The sequence below is a fragment of the Myotis yumanensis genome, unplaced genomic scaffold (assembly GCF_028538775.1).
Source record: "Myotis yumanensis isolate MYYU_CA2020_CCGP unplaced genomic scaffold, mMyoYum1.0.hap1 SCAF_16, whole genome shotgun sequence".
NCBI classification, from domain to species: domain Eukaryota; kingdom Metazoa; phylum Chordata; class Mammalia; order Chiroptera; family Vespertilionidae; genus Myotis; species Myotis yumanensis.
This window is the reverse complement of record NW_027223767.1, coordinates 37,998,416-38,026,357: the sequence shown is the minus strand read 5'-3', so window position 1 is coordinate 38,026,357 and position 27,942 is coordinate 37,998,416. Positions and strand designations below refer to the sequence as shown.

General features: G+C 58.2%; 3 protein-coding genes across 5 annotated transcripts; 2 read left to right on the top strand and 1 right to left on the bottom strand.

Moving 5' to 3' along the window:
• Positions 1 to 267: 267 nt before the first annotated feature.
• On the bottom strand, positions 268 to 14,228 carry CNTNAP1 (contactin associated protein 1). The gene is made up of 24 exons (XM_070394838.1): positions 14,043 to 14,228; positions 13,078 to 13,179; positions 12,795 to 12,988; positions 12,220 to 12,367; positions 11,900 to 12,103; positions 11,148 to 11,332; positions 10,526 to 10,666; positions 9,791 to 10,052; positions 9,127 to 9,276; positions 8,695 to 8,866; positions 8,146 to 8,252; positions 7,886 to 8,005; positions 7,317 to 7,520; positions 6,961 to 7,117; positions 6,750 to 6,877; positions 6,291 to 6,476; positions 5,584 to 5,805; positions 5,090 to 5,329; positions 3,939 to 4,292; positions 3,642 to 3,769; positions 3,109 to 3,202; positions 2,682 to 2,927; positions 2,535 to 2,582; positions 268 to 1,646 (listed from the first exon to the last, which is right to left on the bottom strand). The coding sequence occupies exons 1-24, from the start codon at positions 14,104 to 14,106 to the stop codon at positions 1,324 to 1,326; spliced, it is 4,179 nt and encodes a 1,392-aa protein (XP_070250939.1). The 5' UTR covers positions 14,107 to 14,228; the 3' UTR covers positions 268 to 1,323.
• A 759-nt stretch (positions 14,229 to 14,987) lies between these two features.
• CCR10 (C-C motif chemokine receptor 10) lies at positions 14,988 to 16,883 on the top strand. Its single transcript, XM_070394250.1, has 2 exons — positions 14,988 to 15,011; positions 15,686 to 16,883. Exons 1-2 carry the CDS (start codon positions 14,988 to 14,990, stop codon positions 16,751 to 16,753), a joined length of 1,092 nt encoding a protein of 363 aa, XP_070250351.1. The 3' UTR covers positions 16,754 to 16,883.
• A 2,079-nt stretch (positions 16,884 to 18,962) lies between these two features.
• Positions 18,963 to 27,892, top strand: PLEKHH3 (pleckstrin homology, MyTH4 and FERM domain containing H3). 3 transcript variants are annotated; one of them, XM_070394225.1, is made up of 13 exons: positions 18,963 to 19,536; positions 21,452 to 21,507; positions 21,857 to 21,936; positions 22,025 to 22,216; positions 22,303 to 22,460; positions 22,571 to 22,691; positions 23,526 to 23,832; positions 24,427 to 24,634; positions 24,856 to 24,983; positions 25,292 to 25,427; positions 25,622 to 26,080; positions 26,390 to 26,581; positions 27,299 to 27,892. In XM_070394225.1, the coding sequence occupies exons 1-13, from the start codon at positions 19,375 to 19,377 to the stop codon at positions 27,473 to 27,475; spliced, it is 2,376 nt and encodes a 791-aa protein (XP_070250326.1). In that variant the 5' UTR covers positions 18,963 to 19,374; the 3' UTR covers positions 27,476 to 27,892. The 3 variants fall into 3 exon arrangements, with proteins under 3 accessions (XP_070250326.1, XP_070250325.1, XP_070250327.1); XM_070394224.1 differs by having other exon boundaries at positions 24,856 to 24,992; XM_070394226.1 differs by lacking the exon at positions 25,622 to 26,080 and having other exon boundaries at positions 24,856 to 24,992.
• The last annotated feature ends 50 nt before the right edge of the window (positions 27,893 to 27,942 follow it).

Below are 27,942 nucleotides of genomic sequence, written 5' to 3'. Positions count from 1 at the left end.
TGTTCCGTGCGCTTTGGGGCTGGAAATGATCCAGGGATGATGGTACAGGGGCAATTCGGCTGAAGCTTTAGCATTCTGATCCCCACTTGTCCACTGAGATGTGAGGCTGGGTGAGATTGAGGGTTGGCAAGAACCAGTCAGGCTCCTGGTAGGTGATGCAAGGATTCTGAGGGTTCCCTGTAGAAATTCCCAAGCCCTCAAATTAATTCCCTTAAAACCATTCCACTTACCCCACCCGCTAACCACAACACCAGCCACCACACACAGTCTGGGGCTCTGCCACCCTGTTTTATTAGAACGGCTCTACATCTGAGAGCACAGCTTCAGAGTGGAGGCCGACTCAGGCTGGATGAGTGACCAACAGGCCTCATGGGACTTCCAACACAGGAGAAGCAAACTACAGACCACAGGCACAGCACAGGACAGGACAATCGATTGCTTTTTTCTTCTTTTATATATAAACTGATAATTTAAAAATTAGAATAATATATAGTTTCTCTAGAGAGAGACTTTGCAACAAAAAATATATTTAAAGAATGTGACCTCCTGGGCAAATGAAGCAGCATCTCTGAGCGGAGGAAAGAGGGCTCCTCATGCATTGGAGAGGGGGCTAAGCCTTTTGACAGGCATCAAGGCTATTGCATATCTTGGAAGAGGGAGGAAGAGTATAGAGCTGGCTAGTCAGTGTGTCTGCATTTTCTCTACGTTGCAAGTTTTTATGGCTTTGGCTAAAGCATTTGAAGCAGCAGAGGTACTAAAGTGCTAAACTGAAGCCTCTCAGTCTATAAAAAACAAAAAAGGAGGAGGAGGGTAGGACCCAATGATGAAGCCCTCCCTAACCCCCAGCTGAGTGGACACAGATGAAAGATGTTGTGCAGGGCAGGGGGAAGGCTGGCGGATATGTTTAGCAGCCTCCTCCCCCCATACCTCGTGCATCCCTGCAATCCCACACATCTATCCCTGCTGAGATTGAATGTTTGGAGAGAGACAGTTAATCTCCCCTGCACTCTCTTAATCCCTGGCAGCAGCTGGGACAGGGATGGCAGGAAGGACCTGTCTCAACCCCATGAGGCTTTCCTTTTGGGGCAGGCAAACCACCAGGAGCCTGGGGAAACGGAAATGGGCAGGGCATTGGTTTAGGCAGTGAGGCTCAGCTACTCCCTTTGGTCCCATCTGTAGCTCTGCCCACCAAACTTGGCAGGAGGGGAATCCTCTGGGTGAGCAGAACCAGCTAAAAGGAGTCAAATGTCCCTGACAGGGTTGGGTAGAGGCAGGTTATGGGGAATTCAGAGAAATGGACTTGGTCCCTGAAGCCCTTCTGATTCATTCAGATCTGGACTCCTCCAGGATCTGGGGTAGGTTTTGGTCCCGGGGGCCAGGGCCAGGGCCAGGGGCTGGGGCTGGGGCTGGTGCTGGGGCTGGGGCTGGGGCTGGAGCTGGGGCTGGGGCTGGAACTTGGGTGGAAGCTGGTGTAGAGGGCGGGGCCTGGGCAGAGCCTGAAGTAGGTAGGGGAGGTTTGCTGCCAGGGTGGTAATCGTGGGTGGCCTTGGGCTCATTGGTATGGTAGGAACCCTTGTAGCGATGATTTTGCAGATAGAAGAGCACCAACATTCCCACCAGCCCCAGCAGCAGGAAGGCCACCAAAACTGAAAGAGGAAAAAGAAATAATTAGAGCAGATCTTTGGGGTTTCTCCTACATACAGACACAGATGTATGCTTTTGACTAAAAGCATACATGAACAACAGTGTTCACTCTACAACCATCAAGCTATTCCTTAGTGTCTGGTAGGTCTGAATTCCTGGCTTATCCCTCACCATCTTCTAATATTCTCTTTTCACATCCCTTCCTTTTTTATATATATAATATATTTTTTTTATTGATTTCAGAGAAGAAGGGAGAGGGAAAGAGAGAAAAACATGAATGATGAGAAAGAACTATTGATCGGCTGCCTCCTGCACGCCCCCCACTGGGGGTCGGGCCCACAACCCAGGCATGTGCCCTTGACTGGAATAGAACCTGGGACCCTTCAGTCCACAGGCTGACGCTCTATCCACTGAGCAAACCAGCCAGGGCAGTTAACCCTTCTTATCTCTCTAGATGTTACTATACCCCCATTTCCTTATTCCTTAACCATAGTCCAATCTTAATATTTCAATTAAAGTCTATAACATAAAAACAAAAGTCTATAGCATCCTCAAACATTTAAAAATCTCTATTCCAATTACATACTACTTCAGCATGGCCTATCTCAACCTTCTTTGCACTACCATGTTCTACAGCAGTGGTTCTCAACCTTCCTAATGCCGCAACCCTTAATACAGTTCCTCATGTTGTGATGACCCCCAACCATAAAATTATTTTCGTTGCTACTTCATAACTGTAATCTTGCTACTGTTATGAATCGTAATGTAAATATCTGATATGCAGGATGTATTTTCAGGGGTCGCGACCCACAGAATCTACAGGGCAGGGAGGGAATGCTAACAGTCAGAGGGTAGAATCAGGAGGTTAGGGCAGGAATAACACTACTCACAGCCTAAAAGTATGGCAACCCATCCATCATCATGGTAGTATGGGAAGTCTGAAGAAGAGAAAGCACCAGTTAGGAGAAGCCTCCGATATGGTAAGAATAATATTCTTTCTCTGTTGTCCCTCCCTCTTCTGTGTCCTGGGGACATACCTGGAGGCAGATACCAGGGATCCAGCTCAGGTGGCACCTCTGAGAAAAGACGTGGCATGGCTCCACAGTTAGATTCAGACAGTTCTCCCTGAACTCGAAGGGCCTCAGCTAGCTCAGCAGTCATGGGTCGAGGGGTTCGGAAGTGGGTTTTGAGGGGAGCCACATTGTTGAATCGAACACCAGACAAGCAGCCTGAGAAACCTGGTGTGTTGTAGCGCTGGATCTCTGGGTCAATTACTCCTGTTTCTGGGGTAGAGGCAGGCCCAGAAAGAAAGGGCTTAGACCACCAATAGCCCTCCCTTACCATCCATAGATTTCCTACTAATCAGCACTTTCTCTGTGATTCCCAGTTCCTTCACTCTCATCTAGGCTCCAGGGACTTCACCCACAATTTCTTACCCCAAATGCATTGTCACCCTCAGCTTACCCATAACACGCCCTAGATACAAGGCCTTGGGTGAGTCAAGCTGGCTGTCCACCAACAGTGAGAACTTCTGTTCTGTCATTGGGAAGTAGTCCACCTGAGACGGGGAGGAGAAAGGAGATGCGGGAGGGAGAACCAGAGGCAGACGCAGCCACAATCATCCAGGAACCCTGAACTCTGTCCAAGTAGGTGGTAAGTCCTAGCTTTGTCCTATCTCAACCTTCTTTGCACTACGTGCGCCACCCCTAGACCAGATGTAGAATTTGGTTTTAAAAACCCAACAGCCTGGTTTTGAGCCCTGTTTTTGCAGCTTTCTAGTAGTTTAACTTTGGGGAAGCACTTTACTTTCTGAGTCCGTAATTATTTGTAAAACAGAGATAATAAGTACACACGTGTACCTGAACTGCCTCACAGACCTGTTGTGAGAGTCATATGAGGTAATAAATACAAATATTAAATATTTGACATTTTCCTGGGTGCCACAACCTTGATCATGAGGTTATGATCTGAACTGGTCCACTTCTCTCTACACACACCTGGATGAAAAGCTGGCGGTAAACCCGGGTGATATTGACGCTGTGGGGCTGGCCATCTGTAACTGGTCGGGTGGTTAGCTGGTACACATAGGGACTGGTGCCCAGCTGATATCGCAGCTGTAGAGTCCCTGTGGGGTGGAGAGGAGAAAGAGGGAGTCTCCCTTCAGGTCCCACAATCCCCTTTTTCTAAGAGCACTTAGGTCCTTTTACGTATTAAATAGTGAATCAATAGTTGTGAGAATGAAGGGTGCCCTGGAAGAAGCTGGAGTTGAGGGAGAGAGCCTGTCAGGAGCTTACCATCTTCCTTGATGAGCACAGCCATGTAATCACGCACAAAGGAGCTGACGTAGAGCAGGACAGCGGGGGCAGATTCGGTGCTAAAGCTGAAAGACACCTCCTCTCCAGTAACATTGTAGACAGGACCCCGGTAACCTGGCACAGGCCGGCCAGGCTGCGGGTAGTCAGGCAGACGGTACCCAGGGCCATGGTAGCCAGGTACATAGCCAGGAGTGTCGTAGCCGGGGATGTAGCCTGGCTCATAGCCTGGCACCGGCCGGCTCAGCATGTGGGAGAACTCCCGGGCTGCAGAGCGCAGTGCTGACTGCAGGTTATAGCGCATCCAGGTGCCGGGCTCAAAGAAACCACCAATATCTGAAGGCACAGGTGGTGAGGTCAGGGCTTCCGTTCCCATATTCAGACATTGTATATGTCACTCACACACACACACACACACCCCTGGACTTGCCTTCAGTTTCTGCCACCACCAGTTTCATCTTAACCAACCCCTGCTGGGGTTGGGGTTGCATTTTACAGGTGGGGAAACTGAGGCTCAGAGGTGGGTAGTGACTTGCTTAAGGTTACCCAGTAAGTGGAGAGCCAAGATTAGAACTGAGATATCATGACTCCATCCAGTACATTCACCACTACTCACATTTCCAAACCAAGACCAAAGGTCTTCTATTGGTCCCTAAGTCCCTAAATCTCCCTAATTCCATCGGACTTCCCATTAGTAACCTACCAGCCTTAGGGAGGATGCAGTCTGAGTATATGTGCAGAGATCTTGCTGTGGTGAATGACTAGGTTCTCTTTAACCAAGAACCCGGCTGTAGACATGTTTTAGGAGTGCAGCAATTGTCAAATAGGAAATGGCATAGGAGGGCATCATGCAGCCTGAGGTGGATATGCTTGCAAGGGGGGGAACCTGTGTTACCTTGGCGATAGAGGAAGATGGGGAAGTTATTTGCTTGTTGCTTTTACTACCAGCTAGCTGTACCACCCCTTCCTTGCCCCACTTTATGCCTTTGGAGTCACCCAGCATCTTCAGCTGTCTAATGGCCCCAGATCAGAGCTCAGGAACCCAGAGACACCCTCCTTCCTTTCTTCCCTGCCATCCCTACATCCCATTACACCCTACAGCTCCCTGTCCTCCCATAACCAACAGCACTGACCATGGTTGCAATATGGCCCATCAAAAGCCGTGAGGTCACAGTCACATGTGTAGTAGCTGTAGCGTTCCACGCAACGGCCTCCATGGAAACAGGGGAACCGGGGATGGGCACAGCGGCCTGTGCAATTGGGTGAGGTACCCTCAGAGGCATTGGCACGGCCTTCCAGGTTCAGAGTCACTCCATTCAGACGCATAGCCCTCAAGCAGCCCACGAAGGGGCGCCTCTTAAGCTCTGCAGATCCTGGGAAGGGTGGGCAAGTTAAAAAATGGGTGTAGAGCAATAGACAGGGATAAGTATTGGGGTTGGGAAAGGAACCAAGGAAGCTAGAATAATGGACTAGAGCCAGGGACTGGAGAGGGACGGTGGGCCTCTGGCTCTCTCTGAAGCAGAGGGGATTGGGAATTAAGACACAGGTTTCTGCAAACAAGGAGAGGAGCCTTGAGAGGGTGGAAAGGTTAAGGAGACTTCAGACCTGCCTCTGGGTTGCTGCTTACCAACGTAGAGGGGCTGGTCGTACTCCAGCCAGATGTAGGTCTGCAGGGGCATAGGCCGCACCACCCAGGGCCGGTGGTCCACGCGGAGCCGGGCCTGCTTCACATTTATTTCAGCCCGGACCAGGTGCCACTCGTCATCATTGAACTCAAAATCATCTGAGTGTACTGTCAGGTTCTCATCTCCATTCCCCACATCGAAGGCGAAGACCACATCTCGGGATGCTGGTGGGGGTAGGGGGAGAGGACTCAGACCTCCAAGATTCCTCACCCAATGCAACCTCTCTTCTTTACTCTGGAGCTCCTGGAATGTCCCTCCAGTTTGTCTACAGCCTGGGACAAAACTTAAAACGGCTTAAAACCTCATACGCCTGTTCTCTCCCAAATTTGCAGATCCCTGGAGCCAGCTTCCCACCCCCCTTCTCAGGTTAGAAGCATAGCTACCAGGTAGGAGATACCTCAGGATCCCAGCTTCCTTATTCACCTAAGGCCCCGAGAGGCAGATGGGTGCCTCAGGTCACAAAACCAGCTTTCAAGACTGAGCTGGACTAGAACCCAGGGTCATCAAAGCCTTCTCCATAGAGAAGACAAGACATCTGCCCTCAAAGAGACAAGACATCTGCTCTTGTCACTTTCCCCAGCCTCCACCTACACCCATTCTTCCCAGAGTTAGTCATCTACCCCACGTCCCTCCCTGTGTGCCTGCTCACTGTTTAGTTCCACCCGTATGTAAGGTCGGCACCACTGGTAGTAAGAGCCCCCCATATTCTCTAGGAAGACTCCTGAAGGGGCCGAGGTCCTGAAGTAGAAGGAGACATCAAGGCTGTGGTTGGCACGGATTGGAGGAAAGCGTAGTGCAGCCCCAGTGTGGAAGGAGATGGTGTTCCAGGAATTTCCTACAAAACCAGATGGAAGAAGGCCTTTTCAGGGAGGTTGGAGGGTGGGGGAGTAAGGGAGCCTCAGGTGAGTGGGGGAGGGAAAGGCCGAGGGACAACTAGGGGTAACCAAGGAGTGTAATGAAAGACAATAAGGTGTAAAGGAGCAATATAGATGGGGGGTCATATCATAGGAGGACCTGGGGTGTCTGACTGTGTCCTGGAGGCACCCAGTGAGTCAGATGGCCTAGATTTTAGAAACTAGATGTTACACAAAACGGATCTGCCACTCACGATCACCATAGCAGCGCAGAGGCCTCAGGAAAAACTGGGCCTCAGAAGTGGAGCGGTTTGTGTCCCCCACCACCACCTGAGTGACAGGCAAATGGTCCACAAAGGTCAGCAGTCCCCTGTCGGTTCTCCTGTGCGGACAAGATGCAGTGGCTCAGCCCCTGCCATTCACCGCCCCCCAGATCCTGAGAGCCCCGCCCTGTGCCTCCCTCACCACTGGGGCTGATCAGCGTCACAGTTGCACTGCAGAGTAGGGTCCACACAGCTCCGGTCCAGACCACAGGCACAGCGCTGGATCCCAGGCTGCGAGCCTCCCCAGTAGAAATGCTGCTCCTCATTCCGGCCAATCCAGAAGCTGTAGGGGTAGCCTCCTGGGGAAGAGGTTCAGGCGGTTTCTAGGCCCTGTTCCTCCATAAGTCTCTGGGCTCCCCTCTCACCCTTCTAACCAGCCCTGGACTTTTGAATCTTCTAGCCCAGGACTCCAACTTAACCGTCTGGTTTCTTTCTCCCAGGCCCCCACTGGCCTCTCCTCCAGCTCTCCACCTCACCCTCCCAGACCCCAGACCCAACCTGCAGTGTTGAGCAGCCTGGAATTGTAGCAGGAGAATTCGATCCACTGTTCACAGTGCTGGGAAGCATTGGCCAGGGCACTGACTTCCTCCCAGGATGCATTCCAGTACTGGACAGCCCCCAGGAATGGCCGCTCCATGCTCGAACCTGTCACCCGAGTTGTCCACAGCCTGTCATGCCGCACAACTGTCCATGCCTTGTTCTCTGGGGGAGGGGAAGGGACAGAGCTTTGGCTGGAGATGGGCATTCTCTACCCATCTTCCTGCCCAACTCCACCACCACTGCTGCAACTCAGAGCCAATAAATGTGGCTAGCAGCTCCATTCCAGCCTAGCTCCTGGCCCTGGACATTGCAGGCTGGAGATGAGACAGCTGGACCACATCAGGAAACTGGAATTTATCTGCAAGGCTAGATTACAAATTCCTGAGTGTCCCTTTTCCCTCTGCCCTCCTTTAGCCCAATCAGTTTAATCTTACTGGCCCCTGACCACCCTTCAATCCTTCCCTGTTTCCCCACCCCTCAGCATAGCCTTGTCAACTGCCCCTTAACCACCTATCAGAACCACTTACCTCGAATATCACAGTATACTACAAATGGCTTCAGGGGGCCACTGCCATCAGGATCAATGGTGAAGTTTCCCGAAGTTTTCCCACTAAGCCGATAAGCCTCACAAGATTCCTTATACAAAGCTGGTAGGTGGTAGAAAGCAATTATGGGTTCAGAGGGCTAGCAGAGCCAGCGCCGCCATCTCTAGCAGCCTCATGATCCCAGCAACCTTCTCCTGACCTCTCCTGTCCCTGACTCTTCCCCCACATCCCAGCTGGCTTACGTTGGTGGCAGGTCTCCCCCTTGTAGCCTGTCAGTTCACAGTAGCAGATGAAGTCATCCCAAGACTGGTAGCAGCGTCCATCATGCTCACACATGTTAGGGCTGCACCTAAGGAAGAGGTCAGCACCAAGGGAAGAAGCCTTATTGGGAGCTTGAGAGTGGGGTCTGACCCCTACAGGCTCCACTCCCCACTCCTGAGAACACAGAACTCCGTGAGACACACCTCACCTAACTAGCCAGATATGAGCCTAAATGCTGGGCATTAGGCAGGCCTTGGCTCAAGCACTGTTTCCCCTTCCCCCAATGAACAAATAATGCTTGATACACCACCACCACCCAAAAAATAGATGCTTCATTTCCATTCTGAGCACATGTCACTTAAGGGAAGAAACAGGAAGTGAGAGGTCAAGGAGGAATCATCTCCAGGTGGGAGACTGAAGAGCTGGGACCAGGAGAAGAAAGATTGAGAAAGGCCACTCCCTTTGGGAGACCATGGGAAAGAGCTTTGGAGGGGGGGTCACCTCTTGAAGGGAAAGGGACTTCTGGATACCTATCAGTGATGCCACATGTGTCAAAGAGGACCTCAGCAAAGTATCCAAGCCGTCGGCCCTCCACCAGAGTCAGGTTGACCAGTTGACCATCCACCTTGAACAGCTCCATGCAGCCATGGAACGCCGTCTGGTTAGAGTGGCAGCCCCATCGACTGGCTGGCTTGGGACAACCTGGAGCAACCACCCCTGTGAGGCCCTCCCCAGGGGAGACCCCAGAGACCCTCCCCCAGGGAGATGCCAAGGGAGAGCCATGAAGGAAGAGAGGGGCCAATAGATGATGGCAGTGACCTTCCGGTCCCCAAGGCCCCAGAAGGGAAAGAAGGGTTTATTCCTACAAAGCTCTCCATGTAGTCCCATCTGGGTGGACTTAGGTGGGGGTGGGGGCCTTCCCACCCAGGGACAGGGGTCTGGCCAGGTTAGCCACCACTTACCCCCAAAGAAGTATGAAGTCCCTGTACGGATCAGCAGTGGGTATGAGACCCTGACCTCTGCCCCCTCCACATCATCAATGCTGATGACTGCATGGTTTTCCTGTGCCGCGAAATTCACCTCGTGCCAAAAGCCATCGTTCAGGCGGTACCCTGGACAGGAAAGGAGGGTGCTGTGGGTGGGGAACGCACCAGGCCGTAGGAGCAATCTGTCTTTCCTGTGGAAGCAGCACCCCCACTCTGTGTCCCAATAGTGGACGATGTTCCTCCTCCCATTGTTACACTTATCACACTGGGTGGTGACATCTCTGAAAGTCTCTCTTCACTATCCATAATGCCAGCAGCTTATACAGTCTGCAAAGTTATAAATGAATAACAAACACCTCCAGAGACCCCCCCCCCCCTCCCCGCGCCGGAACTGGAGAATACCAGGACTCTCAGGCTTCCTGCTTCTCCCAGCACCCGTAGCCCCTCAGATCTGCCCCCAGCCCCAGCTGCCTCTCATCCACTCCCACCTTTTCCCAGGGGCCTGGGACCTCCTGCTCTGCTCCCCTCAGTCCAAGCCTACAATCACCCCTGCTCTCCTCTGCCCTCTCTGGCCTCCTACCTATCTCTCTGGCCCCTGTCTACCCTTCAATGCAGGCCCCGCCCCCAACCCATCCCTCACCAGCAGCGAACTGAAGCTTCTTTCGGCCGGTCTGTGCAATGGACACGTTGACCTGCCCTTCACTGAGCATCAGCTCCACGTGGCCCAGTCCGTCCCCCAGGCTGGAGTAAAGTAGCAGTCCCGTGAGGTCCCAGGTGCGGAAACGAAAGGAGACTGCGAGGCGGCCACGCCGAGGGAACCCAGGCACTTGCAGAAAGTTGTGAGGACCTCCGAAGTTGACCGGGTGAGGAACCGGGTCCAGGCAGCGGAAGGCCACCTTACCCTGGAGGTGAAAGCAAGGACCCATCAGTGGCCTCGAGTTTCCACCCCGCCTCTCTGGGAATCCCATTTTCGTACTGGTCTAAGATCTTTGTCACAGCACTCCCTCAGTGTGGGGGCGACGGGGGAAGACCTTTAACCCTGACATTTCCACCATCCTAGAAACAGGTTCAGCTGTACAGGGGGCCTCGGCTCTCTTGCTATCACTGATCTACAACGTCTTCAGGGCGACCCCTCCATCCTGCCAACGTCCAGAGGGGATTTCCTATGGCTCTACTGCCGCTTCTTAACTGGGCTAAAGGGGTGGACTTTGCACCTCCTGTAATTTCATCATGACCCCCCTCCCCCACTTGAGCATCTGGCTGGGAGGGAGAGGTCCTGAACTTGTATCTGATTGTCAAGATCTCTTCCCGTTCCACTTCTTGGCTTTCCAAGTGGCTCTGCTGTCCCATCCTCCCAGATCCCCGGCCCACTGGCCTCGAAGGTGATCCTCGAATGGCGCCGCACAGCCAGGTCCGCGATGTTGACTCGGTTGAAGATTACATTTTCCATGCAGCCACGGAAATTATGCCGATAGGCAAGGTTTTTCTGTGCGCCCACCAGACCTCCAATGAACATCTGCGGGCGGGCGGGTGGGCGGGCGGGCGGAGTAGGGAATGAGGGTGAGGTTCCCTGGGTTCGGGAGCGCATGCACCTCCCTGGAGCTCCCACCATGCAGCTTTTTTATAAAAGGCTTGAAACACACATTTCCCCAATGTCGGTGTTAAAGCTGGAAGCTCGCTGGGCCTCCTGAGGTTTGGGTTCTAGTCCTAACTCCACCACAAAGTGGCTGCACGGCCTTGAGTAGGTCAATAAAACTTTCTGGGATTCTTTCTGTGCAGACGGAGGCCAGGGTCTTTAATCCCGCACAGCTGGGCAATCCCAGGGGGCAATTTTCTCATCTTGCCCAATCCTCAAAATCCAGATGTCCAAACCCCATCTCAATGGTTCTCGGGTGGCACCAGGAAGCAAGGTCTGACCTTTGGTGGAGGGAAGTGCTGTCCCCCACCCACCCAGCCAGCGCCCCCCTCGACCAAATGACTCCTTCCGCTCTGCTCACCTCATTGTCCAGGTTCAGCCTCTCGAAGTCGCCATTGAGAATGAAACGCTGCACATAGCCGTCCAGGGTAAGGTTTGCTTGGCGGCCGTATCGGTCCACACGCACATAGTGCCAGTGCTGGTCATTGAGGACCCCACCAGCGCTCACCGTGGTGTGTCCAGGCCGTGGTTGGATGGGGCTGCTGCCTGAGGATAGGGTGGGGCTAGGTCAGACCTTGGACCCGGAGAACCCCAGTGAGCCCCTAGGAAGCAGCAGCCAGGGAGGGTGGGCATAGAGATGGGACCACCCAGACCTGGGATGGAGCAGCGGTCATTGGCAAGGATGTATGTGGCTTAGGGCAAGTCATTTAACCTCTTTGAACTTCTATCGGTAAAACTTGGGGCACAATAGCTGCTTCTACTTCATCATGTGGATGTTATGAAAAACTAATTCGACACAAAAATACTTTTTCATGTGTGTGTGTGTGTGTGTGTGTGTGTGTGATGTTTTTACATTGAGGAGACTGGGATTGGGGTGTGCCTCGTCCGAGGTCACACCGCTAGCAGCCAGCAGCCAGCAGCGGGTAGAGCTGAGACTGGAATCCAGTTCTGCTAACCCGGGGTCCAGAGTTCTGCTAGCACTAAATTCTACACGAAAAAGGCGGGTTGGTCCGAACGGGAGCGGGGACGTCAGGGGTGGGCGCGGCTTCGCGGAGGAGGTGCGGCGAGCGGCGCAGCAGCCAGCGCTCACGAGTCCCCCGCCAGGTCGCTCACCCAGGCTCATGTGCAGTAGCAAGTGCGCCCCCTGTAGCTCGAGTGTCACGTAGTCGCCCTGGGCGCCCTCCGCGTGCAGCAGGAGCCCGTCCTTCTCCTCGGTCTTGAAGCTGAACGCGAACACGTCCCACAGGCTCTGGCTGAACCCTCGCGGGAAGCGGTACGAGATGGCATCGTCGCCGTCGAAATAGAGCACGTCGGACTCTGCGCGAACGACCGAAGGTGGGCTGGGGGCTGGGGCCGGGGGGCCGGGGAGACTGCTTGTCTCCCGCCGCCCCCCTCCCCACCCCCCACCCCCGCCTCGACCCCCGCACTCTTACTGTAAGGACAGCCGTAGAGGCCCAGCCTCAGGCCGATCTTGCCCCGCGGGTTCCAAGCCAAGGGCACGATGCGGATGTACCGCGCGGTGAAGTGGTAGTGCAGGTCGTGGCGCACCACGGCCGACTCGTTCACGTTCCCGAAGAAGGTCTGAGGGGGAGACAGGGGGAGTGACCGGTCCCCACCCCCGGCTTGTTTCCCAGCCCACGGGTGTCACAGCCAGACAATCTGGACTTTGCAAAGCAAACGCTGCTTGATCTCCCGCCTTCAGGGCTTTAGGCACACAGTTATCTCCTCGCCCCGAGTGTCCTCTCCCACTATCTCATTACTTCCTCAAGGCTCAGCTCAGGTGTCACCTCCTTCAAAGCTCTCTAAGGTTGTGGAACCCTGTCCTCCGGGAGTGTCTTGCCCATCTGTGAGCTCACAGTCCTTCTGAACAGAGTCTCGGAGTGGAAGTCACTGCTCCTAACCTGTGCCCTCACCCCGCCCCCTCCCCTTCCCCACAAGCTAATTAATGCCCAGCCCAGGCTGCAAAACTGAGGAGGTTCCCCAAGAGTGTTTGCAGGAGCTGGAGTACCGCATTGTGCCCTTGTTGGTAGAACGGGGTCCAGCTGTCCACTCGGTCACCGTAGAGCAGCATGTAGCGTGTGACCCAGTCCCAAGAGTTAAAGGAGCCTTGTGTGGCCACCGCCCGGATCCGGTGCTTCTTCATTAAGTCGATCTGGAGCCAGGGATTCGGGTCACCAGTCCGGGGAGACCATCCACTTATGCCTATAGAGGGGACCAGGGCTTTCACCACTGGCTCCCCCTTTACTCCCAGCCCCCCAGAGTCCCTCCCCGCTCCCTGGGGCCAGGCTCACCGTGCAGTCGGGCGAAGCGTGGAGCCGTGAAGAGCCCATAGTAGGAGGAGGCACCCAGGGAGCGATAGTACAAGGGCCCCACCAGCTCCTCATCACAGCCATCTGGGTTGGGGGGACAGACATAGTGGACAGGTCAGCCCCTCCCAGGTCTTCCCCAAGGCCCCCGCACACTGAGCGACTGGAGCTCCTCCTTCTCAGGTCCCCAGCAGCAGACCCAGCCCTAACTTAAAGCCATCTACTCAACCCGGGCTGCAGCAACTGGGGCACACTCAGGGGAGGCTATCTTCTTCTGGGGGAACTCCTAGGCCAGACCCTCCCTAGCCCTGTTCCTGCCATGGTGTTATTTGGGCTCAGTACTCCCCAAAACACAATCTCAAACTCAGCATCTTTCAGAACCTGAGTCAGCCCAAGACACCAATCCAGCCCAGCTTGAGCATCAGTCCCATCATCAGCATCCCCAAACCTGCACCAATTCCAGATCCAGGCCTTGGTCCCAACCCCAGCCGGTCCTGACACCATCACCAGTTCTGTGTCCAACCTTAGCATCAATCTGGCACCAACTCCACCTTGAATCCCAGTCCCAAAGTCCAGCCCCCAACCCCAAACCCTAGCCCCTGGGCCAGTTCCAAGCCCAAACCCAGCCCCTGGCAAAACCTTAATCCTAGCCCGGGTCACCAGAAACACGTTTATCCCCAACTCTCAAACCGAGGCACTATCTCTGGCTTGGATCGTAGTGCCAAATCCCAGCCGGGCCGACTCTATCCTCTGCTCCGAGCCCAACCCCAGCACCGGGCGCGCGCTCCGGCCGCCGAACTGCATTGCGGAGCGTGGGGGAGAGGCTGGGAAGGACGAGAGCGAACCAGCGAGCGCGCGCCGGCGGGGAAGGGACCGGCGACCACCCAGCCGCAATGCGGTGCTTTGAACTCCCGGGCCCAACCCTGCCCGCCTCCGAGCCCCGAACTCACAGTAGCCCCAGCCCTGGGCTCCTGAGACCGCGGCGAGCAGGATGCAGAAGAGCCGGAGACGCATCCTGCAGGGCTCAAGGGTCTCCGCGGCCGCCTCCCAGTGCCCAGTTCGGGCTAGGGCTCCAGCTCCAGCTCCGGCTCGGGCTCTGAGCTCTCCTGGTGCTCTCAGCGGGTCACTGTCTCTCCTCCTTACCCACCCACCCCTCTTCCCTTACCCCTCCCCAACCCTTCTCCCCTCGCCCCCCCTCTCTCAGTCGTTCCAGGTTCTATGCTGCTCTCTCCTTTCCACCCTCTCTCCTCTCACCTCCCCCCTTCCCCAGCCTCTCTCTCCTAACGAGCGCTGCTTTCCCGGACTCCGCGCAAGCGCGCGCCTCAGCCTCGCTGTGAAGGGCGGGGGTAGAGAGCCTCCAGGCATCGGGAAATACCCTGAATAACCTGAGGCTGGCAGTGGCTGTGGTCGCAGGGGAGGGGGAAGGAAGGTCGTGAAAAATCCAAGGGGGGCGGGGGGCTGGATATGGGGAGAAGAGTATGTAAAAGATTTTAACATTTTCCGAAGGCAAAGGATGTTGCAAGCACCCTTACTAGGCATCCTCATTATCCTGTGAATTCAGCATTTTTATTTTACTCTATTTTGCAGATAAAAAACCTGAGGCTCAGAGAGGTTAAAAAAAAAACATACACACACACACACACACACACACACACACACACAAAAAAAACACCATCACACAGGTAGCTAGCAAATGAGATATTCTAAAACCCATTCTCTTTCTACTGGTAGGGAAATTGTTTTTTAGGGAGTGGAATGGGTAAGTTGGTTAGAGAGGGCTCACAGACCCTAACACCCACCACCCTCGTGGCCGCTGTCCCCGCCCCTTCCTTCCTGTCCCACTAGTTTAACTTCTCTCCCCGGTGGCTTTACCTCAGAAACCCGCGTAGCCAGAGATGGGGACCGAGCCCACAGAGCAGGTGGGAGTGGGGGAAGGGGGGAGGAAGGATTACAGAGAGGGAGGGTAAGGTGAAGGCATGGGATTTCACACCTGGCGACAGGCCTCCCCCAGGCTCTGACCTATACAGGTTTCCTGGAGCCATGTGGGATCAGGGGCCTCCAGATAAACGGGGCTGGTGATGTGAGGCTGGGGTTGGGGACAGGACTCGGGCTGAAGGGAAGAGTGAGCTGAACGTAGAGGTCCAAGGTGCAACGGCAGACCTGAGCCCCAATTCTTGAGACCCGCTTGTCATGAGTTTGTCAGTGCACTGGCGGTAGGGGTGGGCTTTGGGGAGGGGAAAAGGGAAAGGAGACGGAGTCTAGAGTCTGGCCACGGGGTCTGAGCCAAACCCTGCGTGTGCGAGTACTTCCAGGCGAGGGCGCTGCAAGCGGAACTGAAGCTCCCAGGTTTATTAATAATACAAACCCTTGGCCTATGAAGAGCACAGATGCTTCACATCCATTATCTTCCTATTTCAAACAACCCTACTACATATTAGGCAACTGAGATCCAGAAAGAGCAAGTGGCTTGCTCAAGGTCACCCAGAAAGCTGGATGCAGAGGCAAGGGGGGTGCAAGGAAAGCCAAAGCCTGTTTTGTGTGAATGGGAAGATAAGGACTCATAGGGTCTCTTGTCTCATTTTGACCTCCCCAGGTCTCCTGGGGCCCATATTCTGGAGACGATGAGGAGGCCTACTCAGCTGAGCCTCTGCCAGAGCTTTGCTACAAGGCGGATGTCCAGGCCTTCAGTCGCGCCTTCCAATCCAGTATCTCCCTGACGGTGGCTGCCCTGGGTCTGGCAGGCAACGGCCTGGTCCTGGCTACCCACCTGGCAGCCCGAAACGCCGCCCGCTCACCCACCTGCGCCCACCTGCTGCAGCTGGCCCTGGCAGACCTTCTGCTGGCCCTGACCCTGCCCTTTGCCGCAGCGGGGGCTCTGCAGGGCTGGAGTCTGGGAAGTGCCACCTGCCGTGCCATCTCGGGCCTCTACTCGGCCTCCTTCCATGCAGGCTTCCTCTTCCTGGCCTGCATTAGCGCCGACCGCTACTTGGCCATTACGCGGGCCCTCCCGGCTGGACCGAGGCCCTCGGGGCCCGGCAGAGCACATTTGGTCTCAGTCATCGTGTGGCTGCTGTCGCTGCTCCTGGCACTGCCTGCTCTTCTTTTCAGCCAAGACGGACAGCGGGAAGGGCAGCGACGCTGCCGTCTCATCTTCCCCGAGGGCCTCGCGCAGACCGTGAAGGGGGCGAGCGCGGTGGCGCAGGTGGCCCTGGGCTTCGCGCTGCCGCTGGGCGTCATGGCAGCCTGCTACGCGCTGCTGGGCCGCACGCTGCTGGCCGCCAGGGGGCCGGAGCGCCGGCGCGCGCTGCGCGTGGTGGTGGCCCTGGTGGCGGCCTTCGTGGTGCTGCAGCTTCCTTACAGCCTGGCCCTGCTGCTGGACACGGCCGACCTCCTGGCCGCGCGCGAGCGGAGTTGCCCGGCGAGTAAGCGCAAGGACCTGGCCCTGCTGGTGACCGGGGGCTTGGCTCTCGCGCGCTGCGGCCTCAACCCCGTGCTCTACGCCTTTCTGGGCCTGCGCTTCCGCCAGGACCTGCGGAGGCTGCTCCGGGGTGGGAGCTGCAGCTCCGTGCCTCGCCCCCGCGGCCGCTGCCCCCGGCGGCCCGGCCTTCCTTCCTGCTCGGCTCCCACCGAGACCCACAGTGCTTCCTATTGGGACCACTAGGGCTGCGCGTCCGGAGGAGGGGGCGAGCTGAGGAAGCGCATCTGGGAGGTGCCTGGGAAAGGGGAGTGGGGTGGGGGATACTGAAAAAGAGGTAGGGACCTAAAGGAATTGCTTCCGGACTCTGCCACATTAAACGGGTAACATGGACCTGAGATGCAGCCCAATGAATGTTACTATTTTTGAGTCACTGACCTGAAAGTGATTTGTAGCAGGGCAGAGCCGCGGGTCCCGCACCGCCCGCCCTCCCTCTCCGCCTCTAGGCGCGGGGCGCTAAGTGGAAGGCTGAGAGCCTGGGTGGGGGTGGGAGCTCCAGCATGACACCTCCTCCACCTTCACCCGCGCGCTGCCAACAGAGGTGGGGTGGGAACGCTGCCAGGCGAGGAGGGCGGGGTTCCTCTGGAAATGCCGTGGAGAAGAGCTTTCGAACAACCCGAGTGCTATCCAATAATGGCCGCCTTAGCCAGTACCGAGTTCCCGGCCCCTGGAATGTTCCGGCTGAGTCTGCCGGGGGCTGTGTGTGCCTGTGTGTTGGTGTGCGGATAGGGACGGGGCAGAGATTCCCGTTTTGGGTGGGCTTTTGGATTAGATGACCATTTTATAGTTTCTTCTATAAAATTCTGTGGTGAAAAGCGGGGGGGGGGGGGGGCAAAAAGTTGAGTCGAAGTTTTTCACCTTGGAGAAAAACCAAGGAGAAAATCCCAATTTGCAAATTTCCAGAGTCATTATCCTGGGCGTGGGGGGCGGGGGGAGGTGACTGTGGTTCTCGTCTAATGCACCGAGGTTGCCGGGGAGAGAGGTTAGACATCGGAGAGAACTTCCAGCTGCTGCAAGAGCCTGGGCTCCAGACCGGGAAGAGCACCTATGGTGTGGTGTCTCCATCCCTCGGGAACCCCAGTGCAGACCACGCTCCTCTCCGGCCAGGGCAAGGCCCGGGTGACCTGCAGGGACCGTCGCATTGATTCCCTTGGTCTTTGTCTTACACAATCACGACAGGCAGGATGGTGTTCAGGAGCGACAACTCTCCGCACTTTAATATCCGGTCAGCAAAGCTGCCGGGACCACTTCAGCCAGCAGCCTGGGGGCCCGGGGCAGGAAGGGCGTGGCGTGGCGGGGCAGGGTGGTCTCCAGGTCTGCGCTGGCCGGACGCCCCTGCCCCGCCCCGCCCTCCCCGCCCGCCCCGCCCAGCGCGGACTAAGCCTTCCTTCCCGGAGCCTCCGGCGGCAGAGATGGAACGTCGGCCTCCAGGGGCCGTGAACCTCGGAAGGCGCGGAGATGGCGCCGACCCTCCAAAGGCCCCACACCCCAGCCCCAGGGGGGCAACCTGGAACCCTCCACCGGAGACCGCGGGAATCGCCGCTGAGTCAGCAACGCACGCGCGCGCCCGCAGAGGCCCTGGCCCCCCGCCCGGTCCGCGGCCCCGCCCCGCCCGCCTAGCGCCTCGGTTAACCCCTTCCTACACCAATCAGCAGAATGCACCCCAGAGGCCTCCACGCCGTCCGAATACAACAGCATTCCCTAGAACCCCAAGTCACTGTCCCCACAGGAGTTCGCTGAGCTTTGCACTCTAAAGCGGATTTTATTTCCGGCCTCGGCCTGCACTTCAAAAAGGAGGTGACTCATGTGGAGGAGCTGGCCCTCATTCAGGGCGGAGGGCCATCGCCCGTGCGGTGCCCCGGGCAGGTAGCTAAGGCTCTTCCCTTTCTCGGGGACCCTGAGACCAGGCAGGGGTCAGAGGCCAGCAGTCGGACCTCCCTCGGTGCCCTTTGCCCGCCGTTCTCCAACGCTGCTCTCGGGAGGGTTTTAATGTGTAGGCTGGGGAGCCAAGAGTTAAAACGAGAGCTTGCAGGCGGGCTTCCGTGACGTCACCAGCCCTCGGTCCGACCTCAGAGACGAGGCTGCACTCACATCGCACTGCCCCCTCCTCCCGAGTCCCTGGCCCCGCCCCACTGTCAACAAGCCAGAGGCACGTGATGCAACCCGCCGCCGTTTCCGTAGCTTGATTGGTGGCCGCGCCCGGCGCCAGGCGCAGGGATTGGGCAGAGGAGGCTGTGACGAAAATTGGACCCTGCCCTGTAAAGAAGGGAGGAGAGAAAGAGGGGGGGATTGGAGGAGCCGGGGGGCGGGGGGGGCGAAGGGGAGGGGACTTGGGAGGCGGGTCCCGGCGCTGTGCTCGCGCCCCTAGCGCGCCAGTCCCCGGGCTGCAGGGAGCGCAGCGCGCGCGGCCCGAGCCCCGGCCACCGGACGCTCTACCGGACACGACCCTCTCTGGAGCTTGGACAGCTGCCCACCTTGGACTCTGCACCGGACACTGCCCCCCACAGGGCTGGACACTACAACGGACACTACTTCCCAGCTCCGGACATTGCTCCATCTTTCCCCCTGGGTTCTGGACGCTTTTCCCCCTCCCCCTTCGGGGGCCCAGACACTGAGCCCCCCGCAGGCTCTAGCTAACAGCCCCTTGTACCCCGGCGCCAGACACTGCCTCCTCCCGGTTCCCTTCTCCCTTCCCCTCCACCCGCCTCATCTTTCCCCCGGTTCGGGTCGGAACACCGCCAGTTTTACGACCCCCTGCAGCTCGGCCGCCGGCTGCCGGCTCTCCCATCCCCCGGCTGCTCGCCCGGATGCCTCTCCCCGGGGGATTGTGGTGGCTCCTCTGCTGCCGTCGAGGCTTTACTCTTCTGCACCGGGACTACGGGGACGGCGAGCTTAGCGGGGACGGAGACGAGGACGAGGACGAGGAGACCTTTGAACTACGGACCCCAAGTCCAGCGGGCGGCGGGAGGGTAAGTCCTGGGGGTTTGAAGCCTGGTCTCAATCCCTCTCCCTACCGCCGGCCGTCACGCCGGGTCCTGCTCCAGACTCCAGCCAAACAGCGCGCTTCGGACAGGCTGGCGTGGGAGAGGATTTTGCCTAGGGGTCAGGAGTCCCCGGGAGCCTGCCGACTTGGATGTGCCTGTGGGCCTCGCGCTGGGTGCTGTCCACCTGCTGGGGCCCTGAGGCAGGCGTCACGCGTGGCCCGACCTGGCCCTGCCTCTCCCTTCCCCGCCGGGCCCGCGTCCCATCCCATCTCCTTCCGCCTCCGCCAGCGCCGAGGAATGTGGAGAGGCCGGCTGGGCGGCTCGGACGCCTGGGTCCCCTGCGCTCTGAGGTCGAAAGCGCTGGGCCTAGATGCGGGAGCTCCCACCTCGGGGACCTGGGCAAGGGGTGACCGCCTCCTCAGATTAGGGTCCGTGGCGGGGACCCCCGGAGAGGGAACTGGGGGCCAGAACTCTTCGAGGACCCTTCGTCATTAACCTCAGGACAGAACCCTCGGCCCGCCCTGGTGAGCCTTCTTGGGAACCCGGAGGGGATGGTGAGGAACAGCCGTCTCCCAGATTCTGTCGCATCTCTTCGTGGGGAAACTGAGGCACCACTGGTGTGGGAGACCTCCTTCCCCTGACGTCCCCTCTCTGATTCCCCCGCAGACTGGCAACCAGACTTCCCAGTGCAATGGCCTGGGTCAGGCTCCCATCCCCCGCTCAGGGGTCCCCAGCAGGCCCGGTGGCTCCGTGCCCGGGTGGGGCGGGCTGCGCCGCCGCCAGGGCCGGCGCCAGCACCTGGCGGAGGCGGAGGTCGGATAAATATAGAGGGGGGTGGGGGGGAGGGAAACAGGACTGCGATTAGGGGAATTGGTCTAAGTGGTCAGCACCTGCCCTCTGTGGTGGGGTGGCCAGGAGCCCCTTTCAGACCCTCCAGAAATCGGGTGGATCTTCCTGCCTTAGGAACACACAGGACCCAGGCGTCCCCAAGCTTCTAGGCCGGGCAGGGTCGGCTCTGTGAGTCAGGCCATTGCTTCCCTGGCGCTCCACCTCCACCCCCCTCCCGGGAGCTTGGGGACAGGTGTCCCTGGCCCGCCCCCCCCCCCCCACCTTCCCCTCTTGGCTTTAGCAGTCTTCTCGCAATGGGACGATGGAACAGCTCCTGCCTGACCTGGCTCCTGGATGGGTTTGTGGCCTCTCTCAGACCCCAGTCTACAGTTGAAGTTCAAAGGCATAAGGGGTGGGGGGTGGGGGAGGCGCAAAATCTCCTATGGCATCTCCCCCTGAGAGTGTGTACCATTCCTCAGCCTGGCCAGCCCTTCCTGAGCCCAGCGAAGGGATAGGGTCTCTGATGACATTGAGTCTCAGTGGTGTCTGTGGGAGGGCATGAAAGCCCTATACTGAAGGGACCCTCTTCCCTTCATTCACCTCTGCGCCCACTTCCTGCCGCCCCCCCCTCCCCCCAGCCAACAAGGGAAAATGAGGGGGAGGGGGTGACTTGGAACCTGCCAGAGCAAAAAGAGATTCCATCCACCTCTCCCTTTTCAAAGATCGGGAAGCTAAGGCCCAAAGACGGAAGGGGACTTCAAGATTCCTCTCTTACATCCCTGGGCAGTTAGTGCTAGGCTTGGTATCAGAACCCAGGTCTCCTGACTCCCTGTCCAGGGCTCTCTTTACCCCACCAAACCCCTGCTTGCATCTTTGAAGTGTAACCCCGACAAGGCCTTTTAGCTCCAGCTGTGCTGTAGACACCGGTGGGAGGGGCGAGCCCCGCGGTTTCAGAAGCTCCATCCCAGCCAGGACCGCTCCTGGGTTCTTCAGTCCCCTGAGCAGCACCGTCCAGGGGCCGAGCCTTGCGCATCCCGAGAGGAGGACTCTGATCCTGAGCCTCTTTCCCCAGGGCCCCTTGGACGTGACGCTGACTCAGCCGGTGAGGAGCGGGCCGATCTCAGACAGGTGAGCACCTCCCCTGCATCCCGCGGTCGGGAGACCCCAGCCGGTCCCCAGGACCCCCATCGTCGCCGCCTTCCCTCTCGCGATTGTGCAATAAGGGAGAGTCCTTACGCCGGACGCTGTGGTTTGGCTGGGGTCCCGAGGGGGCGGTCCGGCTGGGGGCGCCGGGAGGAAGGGGGGGTCCGGGCTATTTTTGGTGAGAAGTCAGACCGGCCCAGCAGTTCCCACAGCCTGGGGGAGGGGTGCCCGGCTCCGCACCCCTTGCTGTCTGGGGAACCCCTATTGAGGAGCCCCCTGGAGGCGCGGTGCAGGACCGGCAGCCTCGCCCAACCCTTCCTCCCCTCTGGCCCAGGCTGCAGAGCTGGGAGGAGACGCGCAGCCTCATCCCGGAGAAGGGGCCGCTGGAGGACGACGCGGATGTTGTGGTGAAAGGTGAGGACCCACCTCAGGCGTTATGGGTGCCCCTCAGTCCCCAGACTCCTGGGGATAATGTCTTCGCCTGCTGGTCCCCTCCCCCCAGGTTGGTTGTACCGCGAGCCCCGCGGACGAGGGCCTCGGCCCTGGTTGCCCCCGCGCCGGGCCTGGTTCGTGCTCACCCGAGACTCCCTGGACCAGTTCAGCAGCAGCGGGAAGGGGGCGCGGCGCTTGGGGAGCCTCGTGCTCACCAGCCTGTGCTCAGTGACCGGCCCGGAGCGCAGGCCCAAGGAGACGGGTGAGCCCTTGTGAGAATTCCCCTACCTCCCCGGGTAGTGGCCCCAGCTGGCCCTGATGGCCCTCCGCGGCCTCTCTCTCCCGCAGGTCTGTGGTTAGTGACCGTGTCTGGCCGGAAGCATAGTGTCCGGCTCTGCTCCCCGCGTCAGGCCGAAGCTGAGCGCTGGGGGGTGGCGCTGCGAGAAGTGATCGCCTCCAAGGCGCCGCTGGAGACCCCCACCCAGCTGCTGCTCAGGGACATTCAGGTAGGAGGGGGGGACTCCGTTGAGAAAGAGGAGGGTGATGGGCCCAGCAGCTTTCTGGATTCATGGGGGGCCCCCTTCTCCATCGCCATGACCCTTTCCTTGGCCTCTAGGAGAGTTGCGGGGATCCAGAGGCCGTGGCCCTCATTTACCGCCGGAACCCTATTCTGAGGCACACCAGTGGGGCCCTGTATGCCCCACTTCTGCCCCTGCCCTATGGAGTCAGCGCCCCAGGTGAGTGGTGCCAGCGGCCCAGTCCCTTGGATGGGGGATCTGAATGCCTCACCCGAGACCTAGGAGTCCTCAGGGGACCTACCCAGCCCCCCACTTTTTAAAGAAGGAAGCTGAAACCAGAAGCTGAGCAGACTGTTACGCAGGGTGGCAGGGTGGGAAGCCATCACACACAAAATAGGCCCCCTTTGACCTTTTTTCCCCTTTTTTAATAGCAAAGGTGGAAATTTATTGAGAAACAAGCCCAGACTCCCACATGGGGAGGGGGAAAGAGTCCCCTGACCTTTTTTTCTGACTACTGGTGTTCTTTCATGAGTTTTTACCCTGTTTTCTATTCTTTTATTATGCCCTTGAGACCATGCCATACTACCTTGACAAGTGGTGGGAAAGCCACCACTTTGGGAGAATGCTCACCTCATCCAGCTGTTTCTCCCCAGATGGGATCAGTGACTGGCCCGGTCCTAAAGCTAGAGGAGTCAGGGGAGTGGGGAGCAGAACCCTGGTTTTCTGACTCCCAGTCCAGCCTGTTTTCTGGCCCATGGTGATGGCTTTCTGTGCCCAATTACAGAACCTACGTCCTTTTGTCTATCCCTCTACCTTAATAACCGGAAGTGCAGCTTTAGCAGAAGGGAAGATTCCTGGGAGGCAGGGGTTGAGAGTTTGGCTCTGTGGGGACCATTGCTTTCCCTTCACTCTTCCTGTCGTTCGTACTCTCCCTTCCTTGCCACCCTCTGTCCCCTTACACTCCCTCCGACCTCCCCTGGTTCATGCTTTCCTCCCAGGGCTCAGCTCTGTGTCCCCTCTCCAAACCGTCCCCCCGCCCCCGCCCTCCTGCAGGTCCTGGCTACGCACCCTTGCGTGAGGAGGCGGTCCGGCTGTTCCTGGCGCTGCAGGCCCTGGAGGGGGCGCGGCGCCCCGGGCCCCTGATGCAGGGTGTACTCCAGACCTGCCGGGACCTGCCCGCGCTTCGCGACGAACTCTTTCTGCAGTTGGCTAAGCAGACCTCGGGCCCCGCGGGCCCCCCCGGGCTCCCGGCTACCCAAGACCCCGCAGCCCTACGGTACTGGCAGCTCCTCACCTGCATGAGTTGTACCTTCCGGCCCGGCGGAGCTGTTCGTGGGCATCTCCTGGGACATCTGGAGAGGTGAGAGGGCTGGGGGGTGGGGGTGGGGGGGCAAGGCCGAGGCAGGGAGCTATAGAGCTGGGGGAGGATGACAGGCCTTCCGAAAGGGTTTGGCAGATGAAGAACTTAAACCCGAAGGAGGGAAGGGATTTGCCCAAGGTCAGGCCCGAGCTCCAGATTGCTGATATGTACAATGGCTTTCTGGGAATTACAGGGTCACCTCTCACTTGCAGGCGGAGGAATTGCAAAAAGGCGCCCCCTTTGGGCGGAGGAATAGTCAAAAGGGTGCTTTTCCTTGGGGCCGATGCAGTCCAGCGCCCGGGCTTTTAGGTTGGAAAGCGGAAAGCGGCTGGATTTCAACCGGAAGAGGGACCAGGGAGACTTTGGGAAGTGGGAGGGGCAGTTCGGAGAGAGCCGCCGGGAGCCTTGGAAAGCCGTTCAGCTCCATACCGGGCACCAGGGGTAGATGCCGAGGAGCCTGTCGCTGCCTTCATGGAACTTAGAGTTCGAGGGGAGGGAATCAACGAGATGAGATAAACTGTAGAATAATAATGTGAGAGGGAGGGGAGAAGGAAAGCCCTCGGAGCCCTGATCTGAGGGTTCTCACTAACCCAGGACGGAGCAGGCGCTCCCGGACTCGGAGCTGGCGGAATATGCGCGCTTCATCCGCAGAGCGCTGGGCCGGACACGCGGCCGAGAGCTGGTGCCCTCGCTCGCAGAGATTTCCGCGCTGAGCCGACGGCAAGAGCTGCTGTGCACCGTGCACTGCCCGGGGGCTGGTGCCTGCCCGGTGGCCATAGACTCCCACACCACGGCGGCGGAGGTAAGACCAGAGAGAGACGCCTTGCAACTTCAGCCCTTCCCCCCAGCTTCCTATGCGCAGCTCTCCTGGGGCGCCGGCCCCAGGTTTGCCCCGAGTCTGAGAGTCATCATTTGGATCAGGGGTGTGTGTGGCAGGACTGAGACCTGAAAGACCCCTCCAGTTGGATCAGCCCCTCCAGCAGACCTGACGAGACCCCTGAGAGGTCTGACTCTCCCCTCCAGGTTGCTCGGGAGCTGGTGGGGAGGCTGGGCTTGGCCCGAAGCCGCAACGCTTTCGCGCTGTACGAGCAGCGAGGGGCCCAGGAGCGAGCCCTGGCTGGGGGGACTCTCATGGCCGACGTGCTCACCAGGTTTGAGAAGTAAATGTCCAGCCCCAGCCCACCTCTCCGTTAGCCCATCTTCCTCTAAACTGAGGTCAGGCCTTAGGCAAACGTTTATGAGCGCTTGCCCCTTGTCCTGCATAGTAAAGTTCGCTGGTTCTAAGACGGACCCCTGTCCGCCAGCGGTTTGCAGAGGAGGTTCAAAGCTCAACTCCGAGGTCCTCTCGGCTCTGGCCCGGCTCCCAAAGCCCCTCCCCAAGCTCGGCCCCGTCCCGCCCCAACCCTTGGGGGGATGGGAGCTGCCGCTGCCTCGCTCAGCGTCCGGTTCTCCATCGCAGTTTGGCGGCGGAGGAAGCCGCGGCGCTGGAAGACTCGCCCGACGCGGGTTGGAGACTGTGCCTGCGTCTGCACGGACCTCTGCGCCCCGAGGGGCTGTCCCCGGACGGACACGAGCTGCCTTTCCTCTTTGAGCAGGTGAGGAGTTTAGCATCGACGCCCCCCAGAGACCCCGAGCCTGAACTCCCTTGTTGGGCCATCCATCGCATGTCGGCGTTGTGGCAACCCTGTGGGAGGCTTTACTCGAACCCTGACCTCAGATTCCTCGCCCCGAGGTGTGGGCACGATGGTCCAGCCGCCGCTGCCTCCCTGACGCCAGTGCCTCCCCGTAGGCTCACGCCCTGCTGCTGCGCGGCCGGCCTCCCCCGCCCGACGACACGCTGCGCGCCCTGGCGGCGCTGCGCCTGCAGAGCCTGCACCGGGACTTCTCCCCGAGGGCGCCCCTGCCGCGCCTGGACCGCTTGCTGCCGCCCCCGACCCCGCTGCGGGAAGACCCTCCCCGCCCGATCCCCAGGCCTCCCCCCTCCGCCGCCCTGCTGGCCGGGGCAATCTGGAGCTCGGGCCTGGCCAAGAGGCAAGCGGAGCGGGCCCGGCGCATTGGGGCCGGCCGCCTGGCGGGAAGCGTGGTCCGAGAGGGAGGAGGTGGCGCCGGCATGGCGGCTGCCGTGCTGGGCGGCTGGAAGCGGCTCCGTGGCATGGGCCGAGCTGAGGCCATGGCTGCCTACCTGGCTCTGGCGGCGCAGTGTCCAGGGTTCGGCGCTGCTCGGTATGAAGTTCTGGAGCTGAGCACGGTGAGGGGGAGACGGGAGAAGGGGACTCTGGTGGCCCAAGCCCCACACCTTTGCCCCAGAGCCAGAGGCCCCCACTGTGGGCCACTTCACTCCCTACACCCAGCACAACTTTCCATCTCAGACCCCAGGAGTCACTGGCCCTTGGGCCCCCACATCTTTGGAGCTTTAGCCCCTCCTCCACACATTCACTATGGTTCATAGGGGGACCGGGAAACTTCCTGCTCTCAGCCATCTCTTCCCTCCAAAAATAATGCCAATAATGCCGCAGGGTCCCCTCTTTGCACCCTGACTCTGCCTGTCTGTCCCCAGGAGCCTGGTGGGGGTGCTCCACAGAAGCTATGCCTGGGCCTGGGAGCCAAGGCCATGTCCCTCTCCCGACCCGGTGAGACAGAGCCTATCCACAGCGTCAGCTATGGTCATGTGGCCGCCTGCCAGCTAATGGGGCCCCATACCCTGGCCTTGAGGGTGGGAGAGAGCCAGCTCCTCCTGCAGAGTCCCCAGGTGAGTGGGAAAGAGGGGTGTGGACTATTTAATAGAGTGACAGATGCTACAAAGGAAAGGGTCTGTGTGACTGGAGGGGGCCATGGCATTATGTAGGATGGTCAGGAAAGTATACTCAGAGAAGGTGGCCTCTAAACTAGGCATAGGAAGTTCTACGGCAGTGGTTCTCAACCTTCCTAATGCCGCGACCCTTTACTACAGTTCCTCATGTTGTGGTGACCCCCAACCATAAAATGATTTTCGTTGCTACTTCATAACTGTAATTTTGCTGCTGTTATGAATTGTAATGTAAGTATCTGATATGCAGGATGTATTTTCATTGTTACAAATTGGACATAATTAAAGCATAGTGATGAATCACAAAAACAATATGTAATTATATATGTGTTTTCCGATGGTCTTAGGCAACCCCTGTGAAAGGGTCGTTCGACCCCCAAAGGGGTCGAGACCCACAGGTTGAGAACCGCTGTTCTACGGGAACAGCATTCCAGTTAGAGGGAACAGCAATTTCAAAGGCCCTGAGCTGAGAATTAACTTATCTTATTAGAGGAGCACAAAGAAGGAAGTGTGACTGGCACATTGTGAGTGAGAGAGCGATGATGAGGAAGGAAAGCTGGTGGGGCAGCTCATGTAAGGCCTTGGTAAGGAGGCTGGGTGGAGGGTGAGACAGGAGAACCCAGTCGCCACTATTGTATTCTGCCCTCTGCCCTTTCTTAGGTGGAAGAGATCATGCAGCTGGTGAATGCCTACTTGGCTAACCCCTCCCCTGAGAGGCCCTGCAGCAGTCCTTCTTCTTCATGCCAAGACCTGCCAGACAGCTCCTCTCCCAGCCAGCACCCAGGCCTGGACGAGCCCCAGGGACACTCTGGCTGTTTGGGGCAGCTGCCGAAGTGAGCCTGCCAAGAGGTCACGACCTCCCTTCCATCTCCAGCCTGGATCTGGACTGCTCTGAGATTTGAGGGAACGATGGACCCTTTTAGCCCTGCGGGGACAGGGCATACCCCACACCCAAGGGCAGCCATGGGTGCAGACAATTTTCTAGTTTGTTTCTTAATTTATTTGTAGAAGAGAAGCAAAAAAAAAAAAAAAAAATCCTTATTTACACAAGCCTTTCCTGTGGGAGTTTGTCAGTGGGACAAGTTGGAGCCCCATAGCTCAGAGCTCCACCCCTGGGGACGCCCACACTCTGGGCTTTTACCAGCACTGAGGGAAGTCTGGATACCACAGGGCTCCACCCTCCTGTACTGTCTGGATTTAACCTCTTCCTGGCCAGCATGCTGCCACTGGGTGATGGGTGAGATAGATAAGAGGGCAGTTGTGGAAGCTGGCAAGTACTCTCTCTTCTCCAGTGAGTGCACAGA

Bases quoted from the DNA above. Each gene is read 5' to 3' on its own strand.
- CCR10 (XM_070394250.1), top strand. From the start codon at position 14,988: ATGGGGACCGAGCCCACAGAGCAG. The intron at 15,012-15,685 runs GTGGGAGTGGGG...TGACCTCCCCAG, and splicing joins GGACCGAGCCCACAGAGCAG to GTCTCCTGGGGCCCATATTC.
- PLEKHH3 (XM_070394224.1), top strand. From the start codon at position 19,375: ATGCCTCTCCCCGGGGGATTGTGGTGGCTCCTCTGCTGCCGTCGAGGC. The intron at 23,833-24,426 runs GTGAGAGGGCTG...TCACTAACCCAG, and splicing joins CTCCTGGGACATCTGGAGAG to GACGGAGCAGGCGCTCCCGG. The intron at 24,993-25,291 runs GTAAATGTCCAG...TCTCCATCGCAG, and splicing joins GTGCTCACCAGGTTTGAGAA to TTTGGCGGCGGAGGAAGCCG.
- CNTNAP1 (XM_070394838.1), bottom strand. From the start codon at position 14,106: ATGCGTCTCCGGCTCTTCTGCATCCTGCTCGCCGCGGTCTCAGGAGCC. The intron at 6,878-6,960 runs GTGAGGGAGGCA...TTGTCCGCACAG, and splicing joins GACGCTGATCAGCCCCAGTG to GAGAACCGACAGGGGACTGC. The intron at 6,477-6,749 runs GTGAGTGGCAGA...CTGGTTTTGTAG, and splicing joins TCTGCGCTGCTATGGTGATC to GAAATTCCTGGAACACCATC.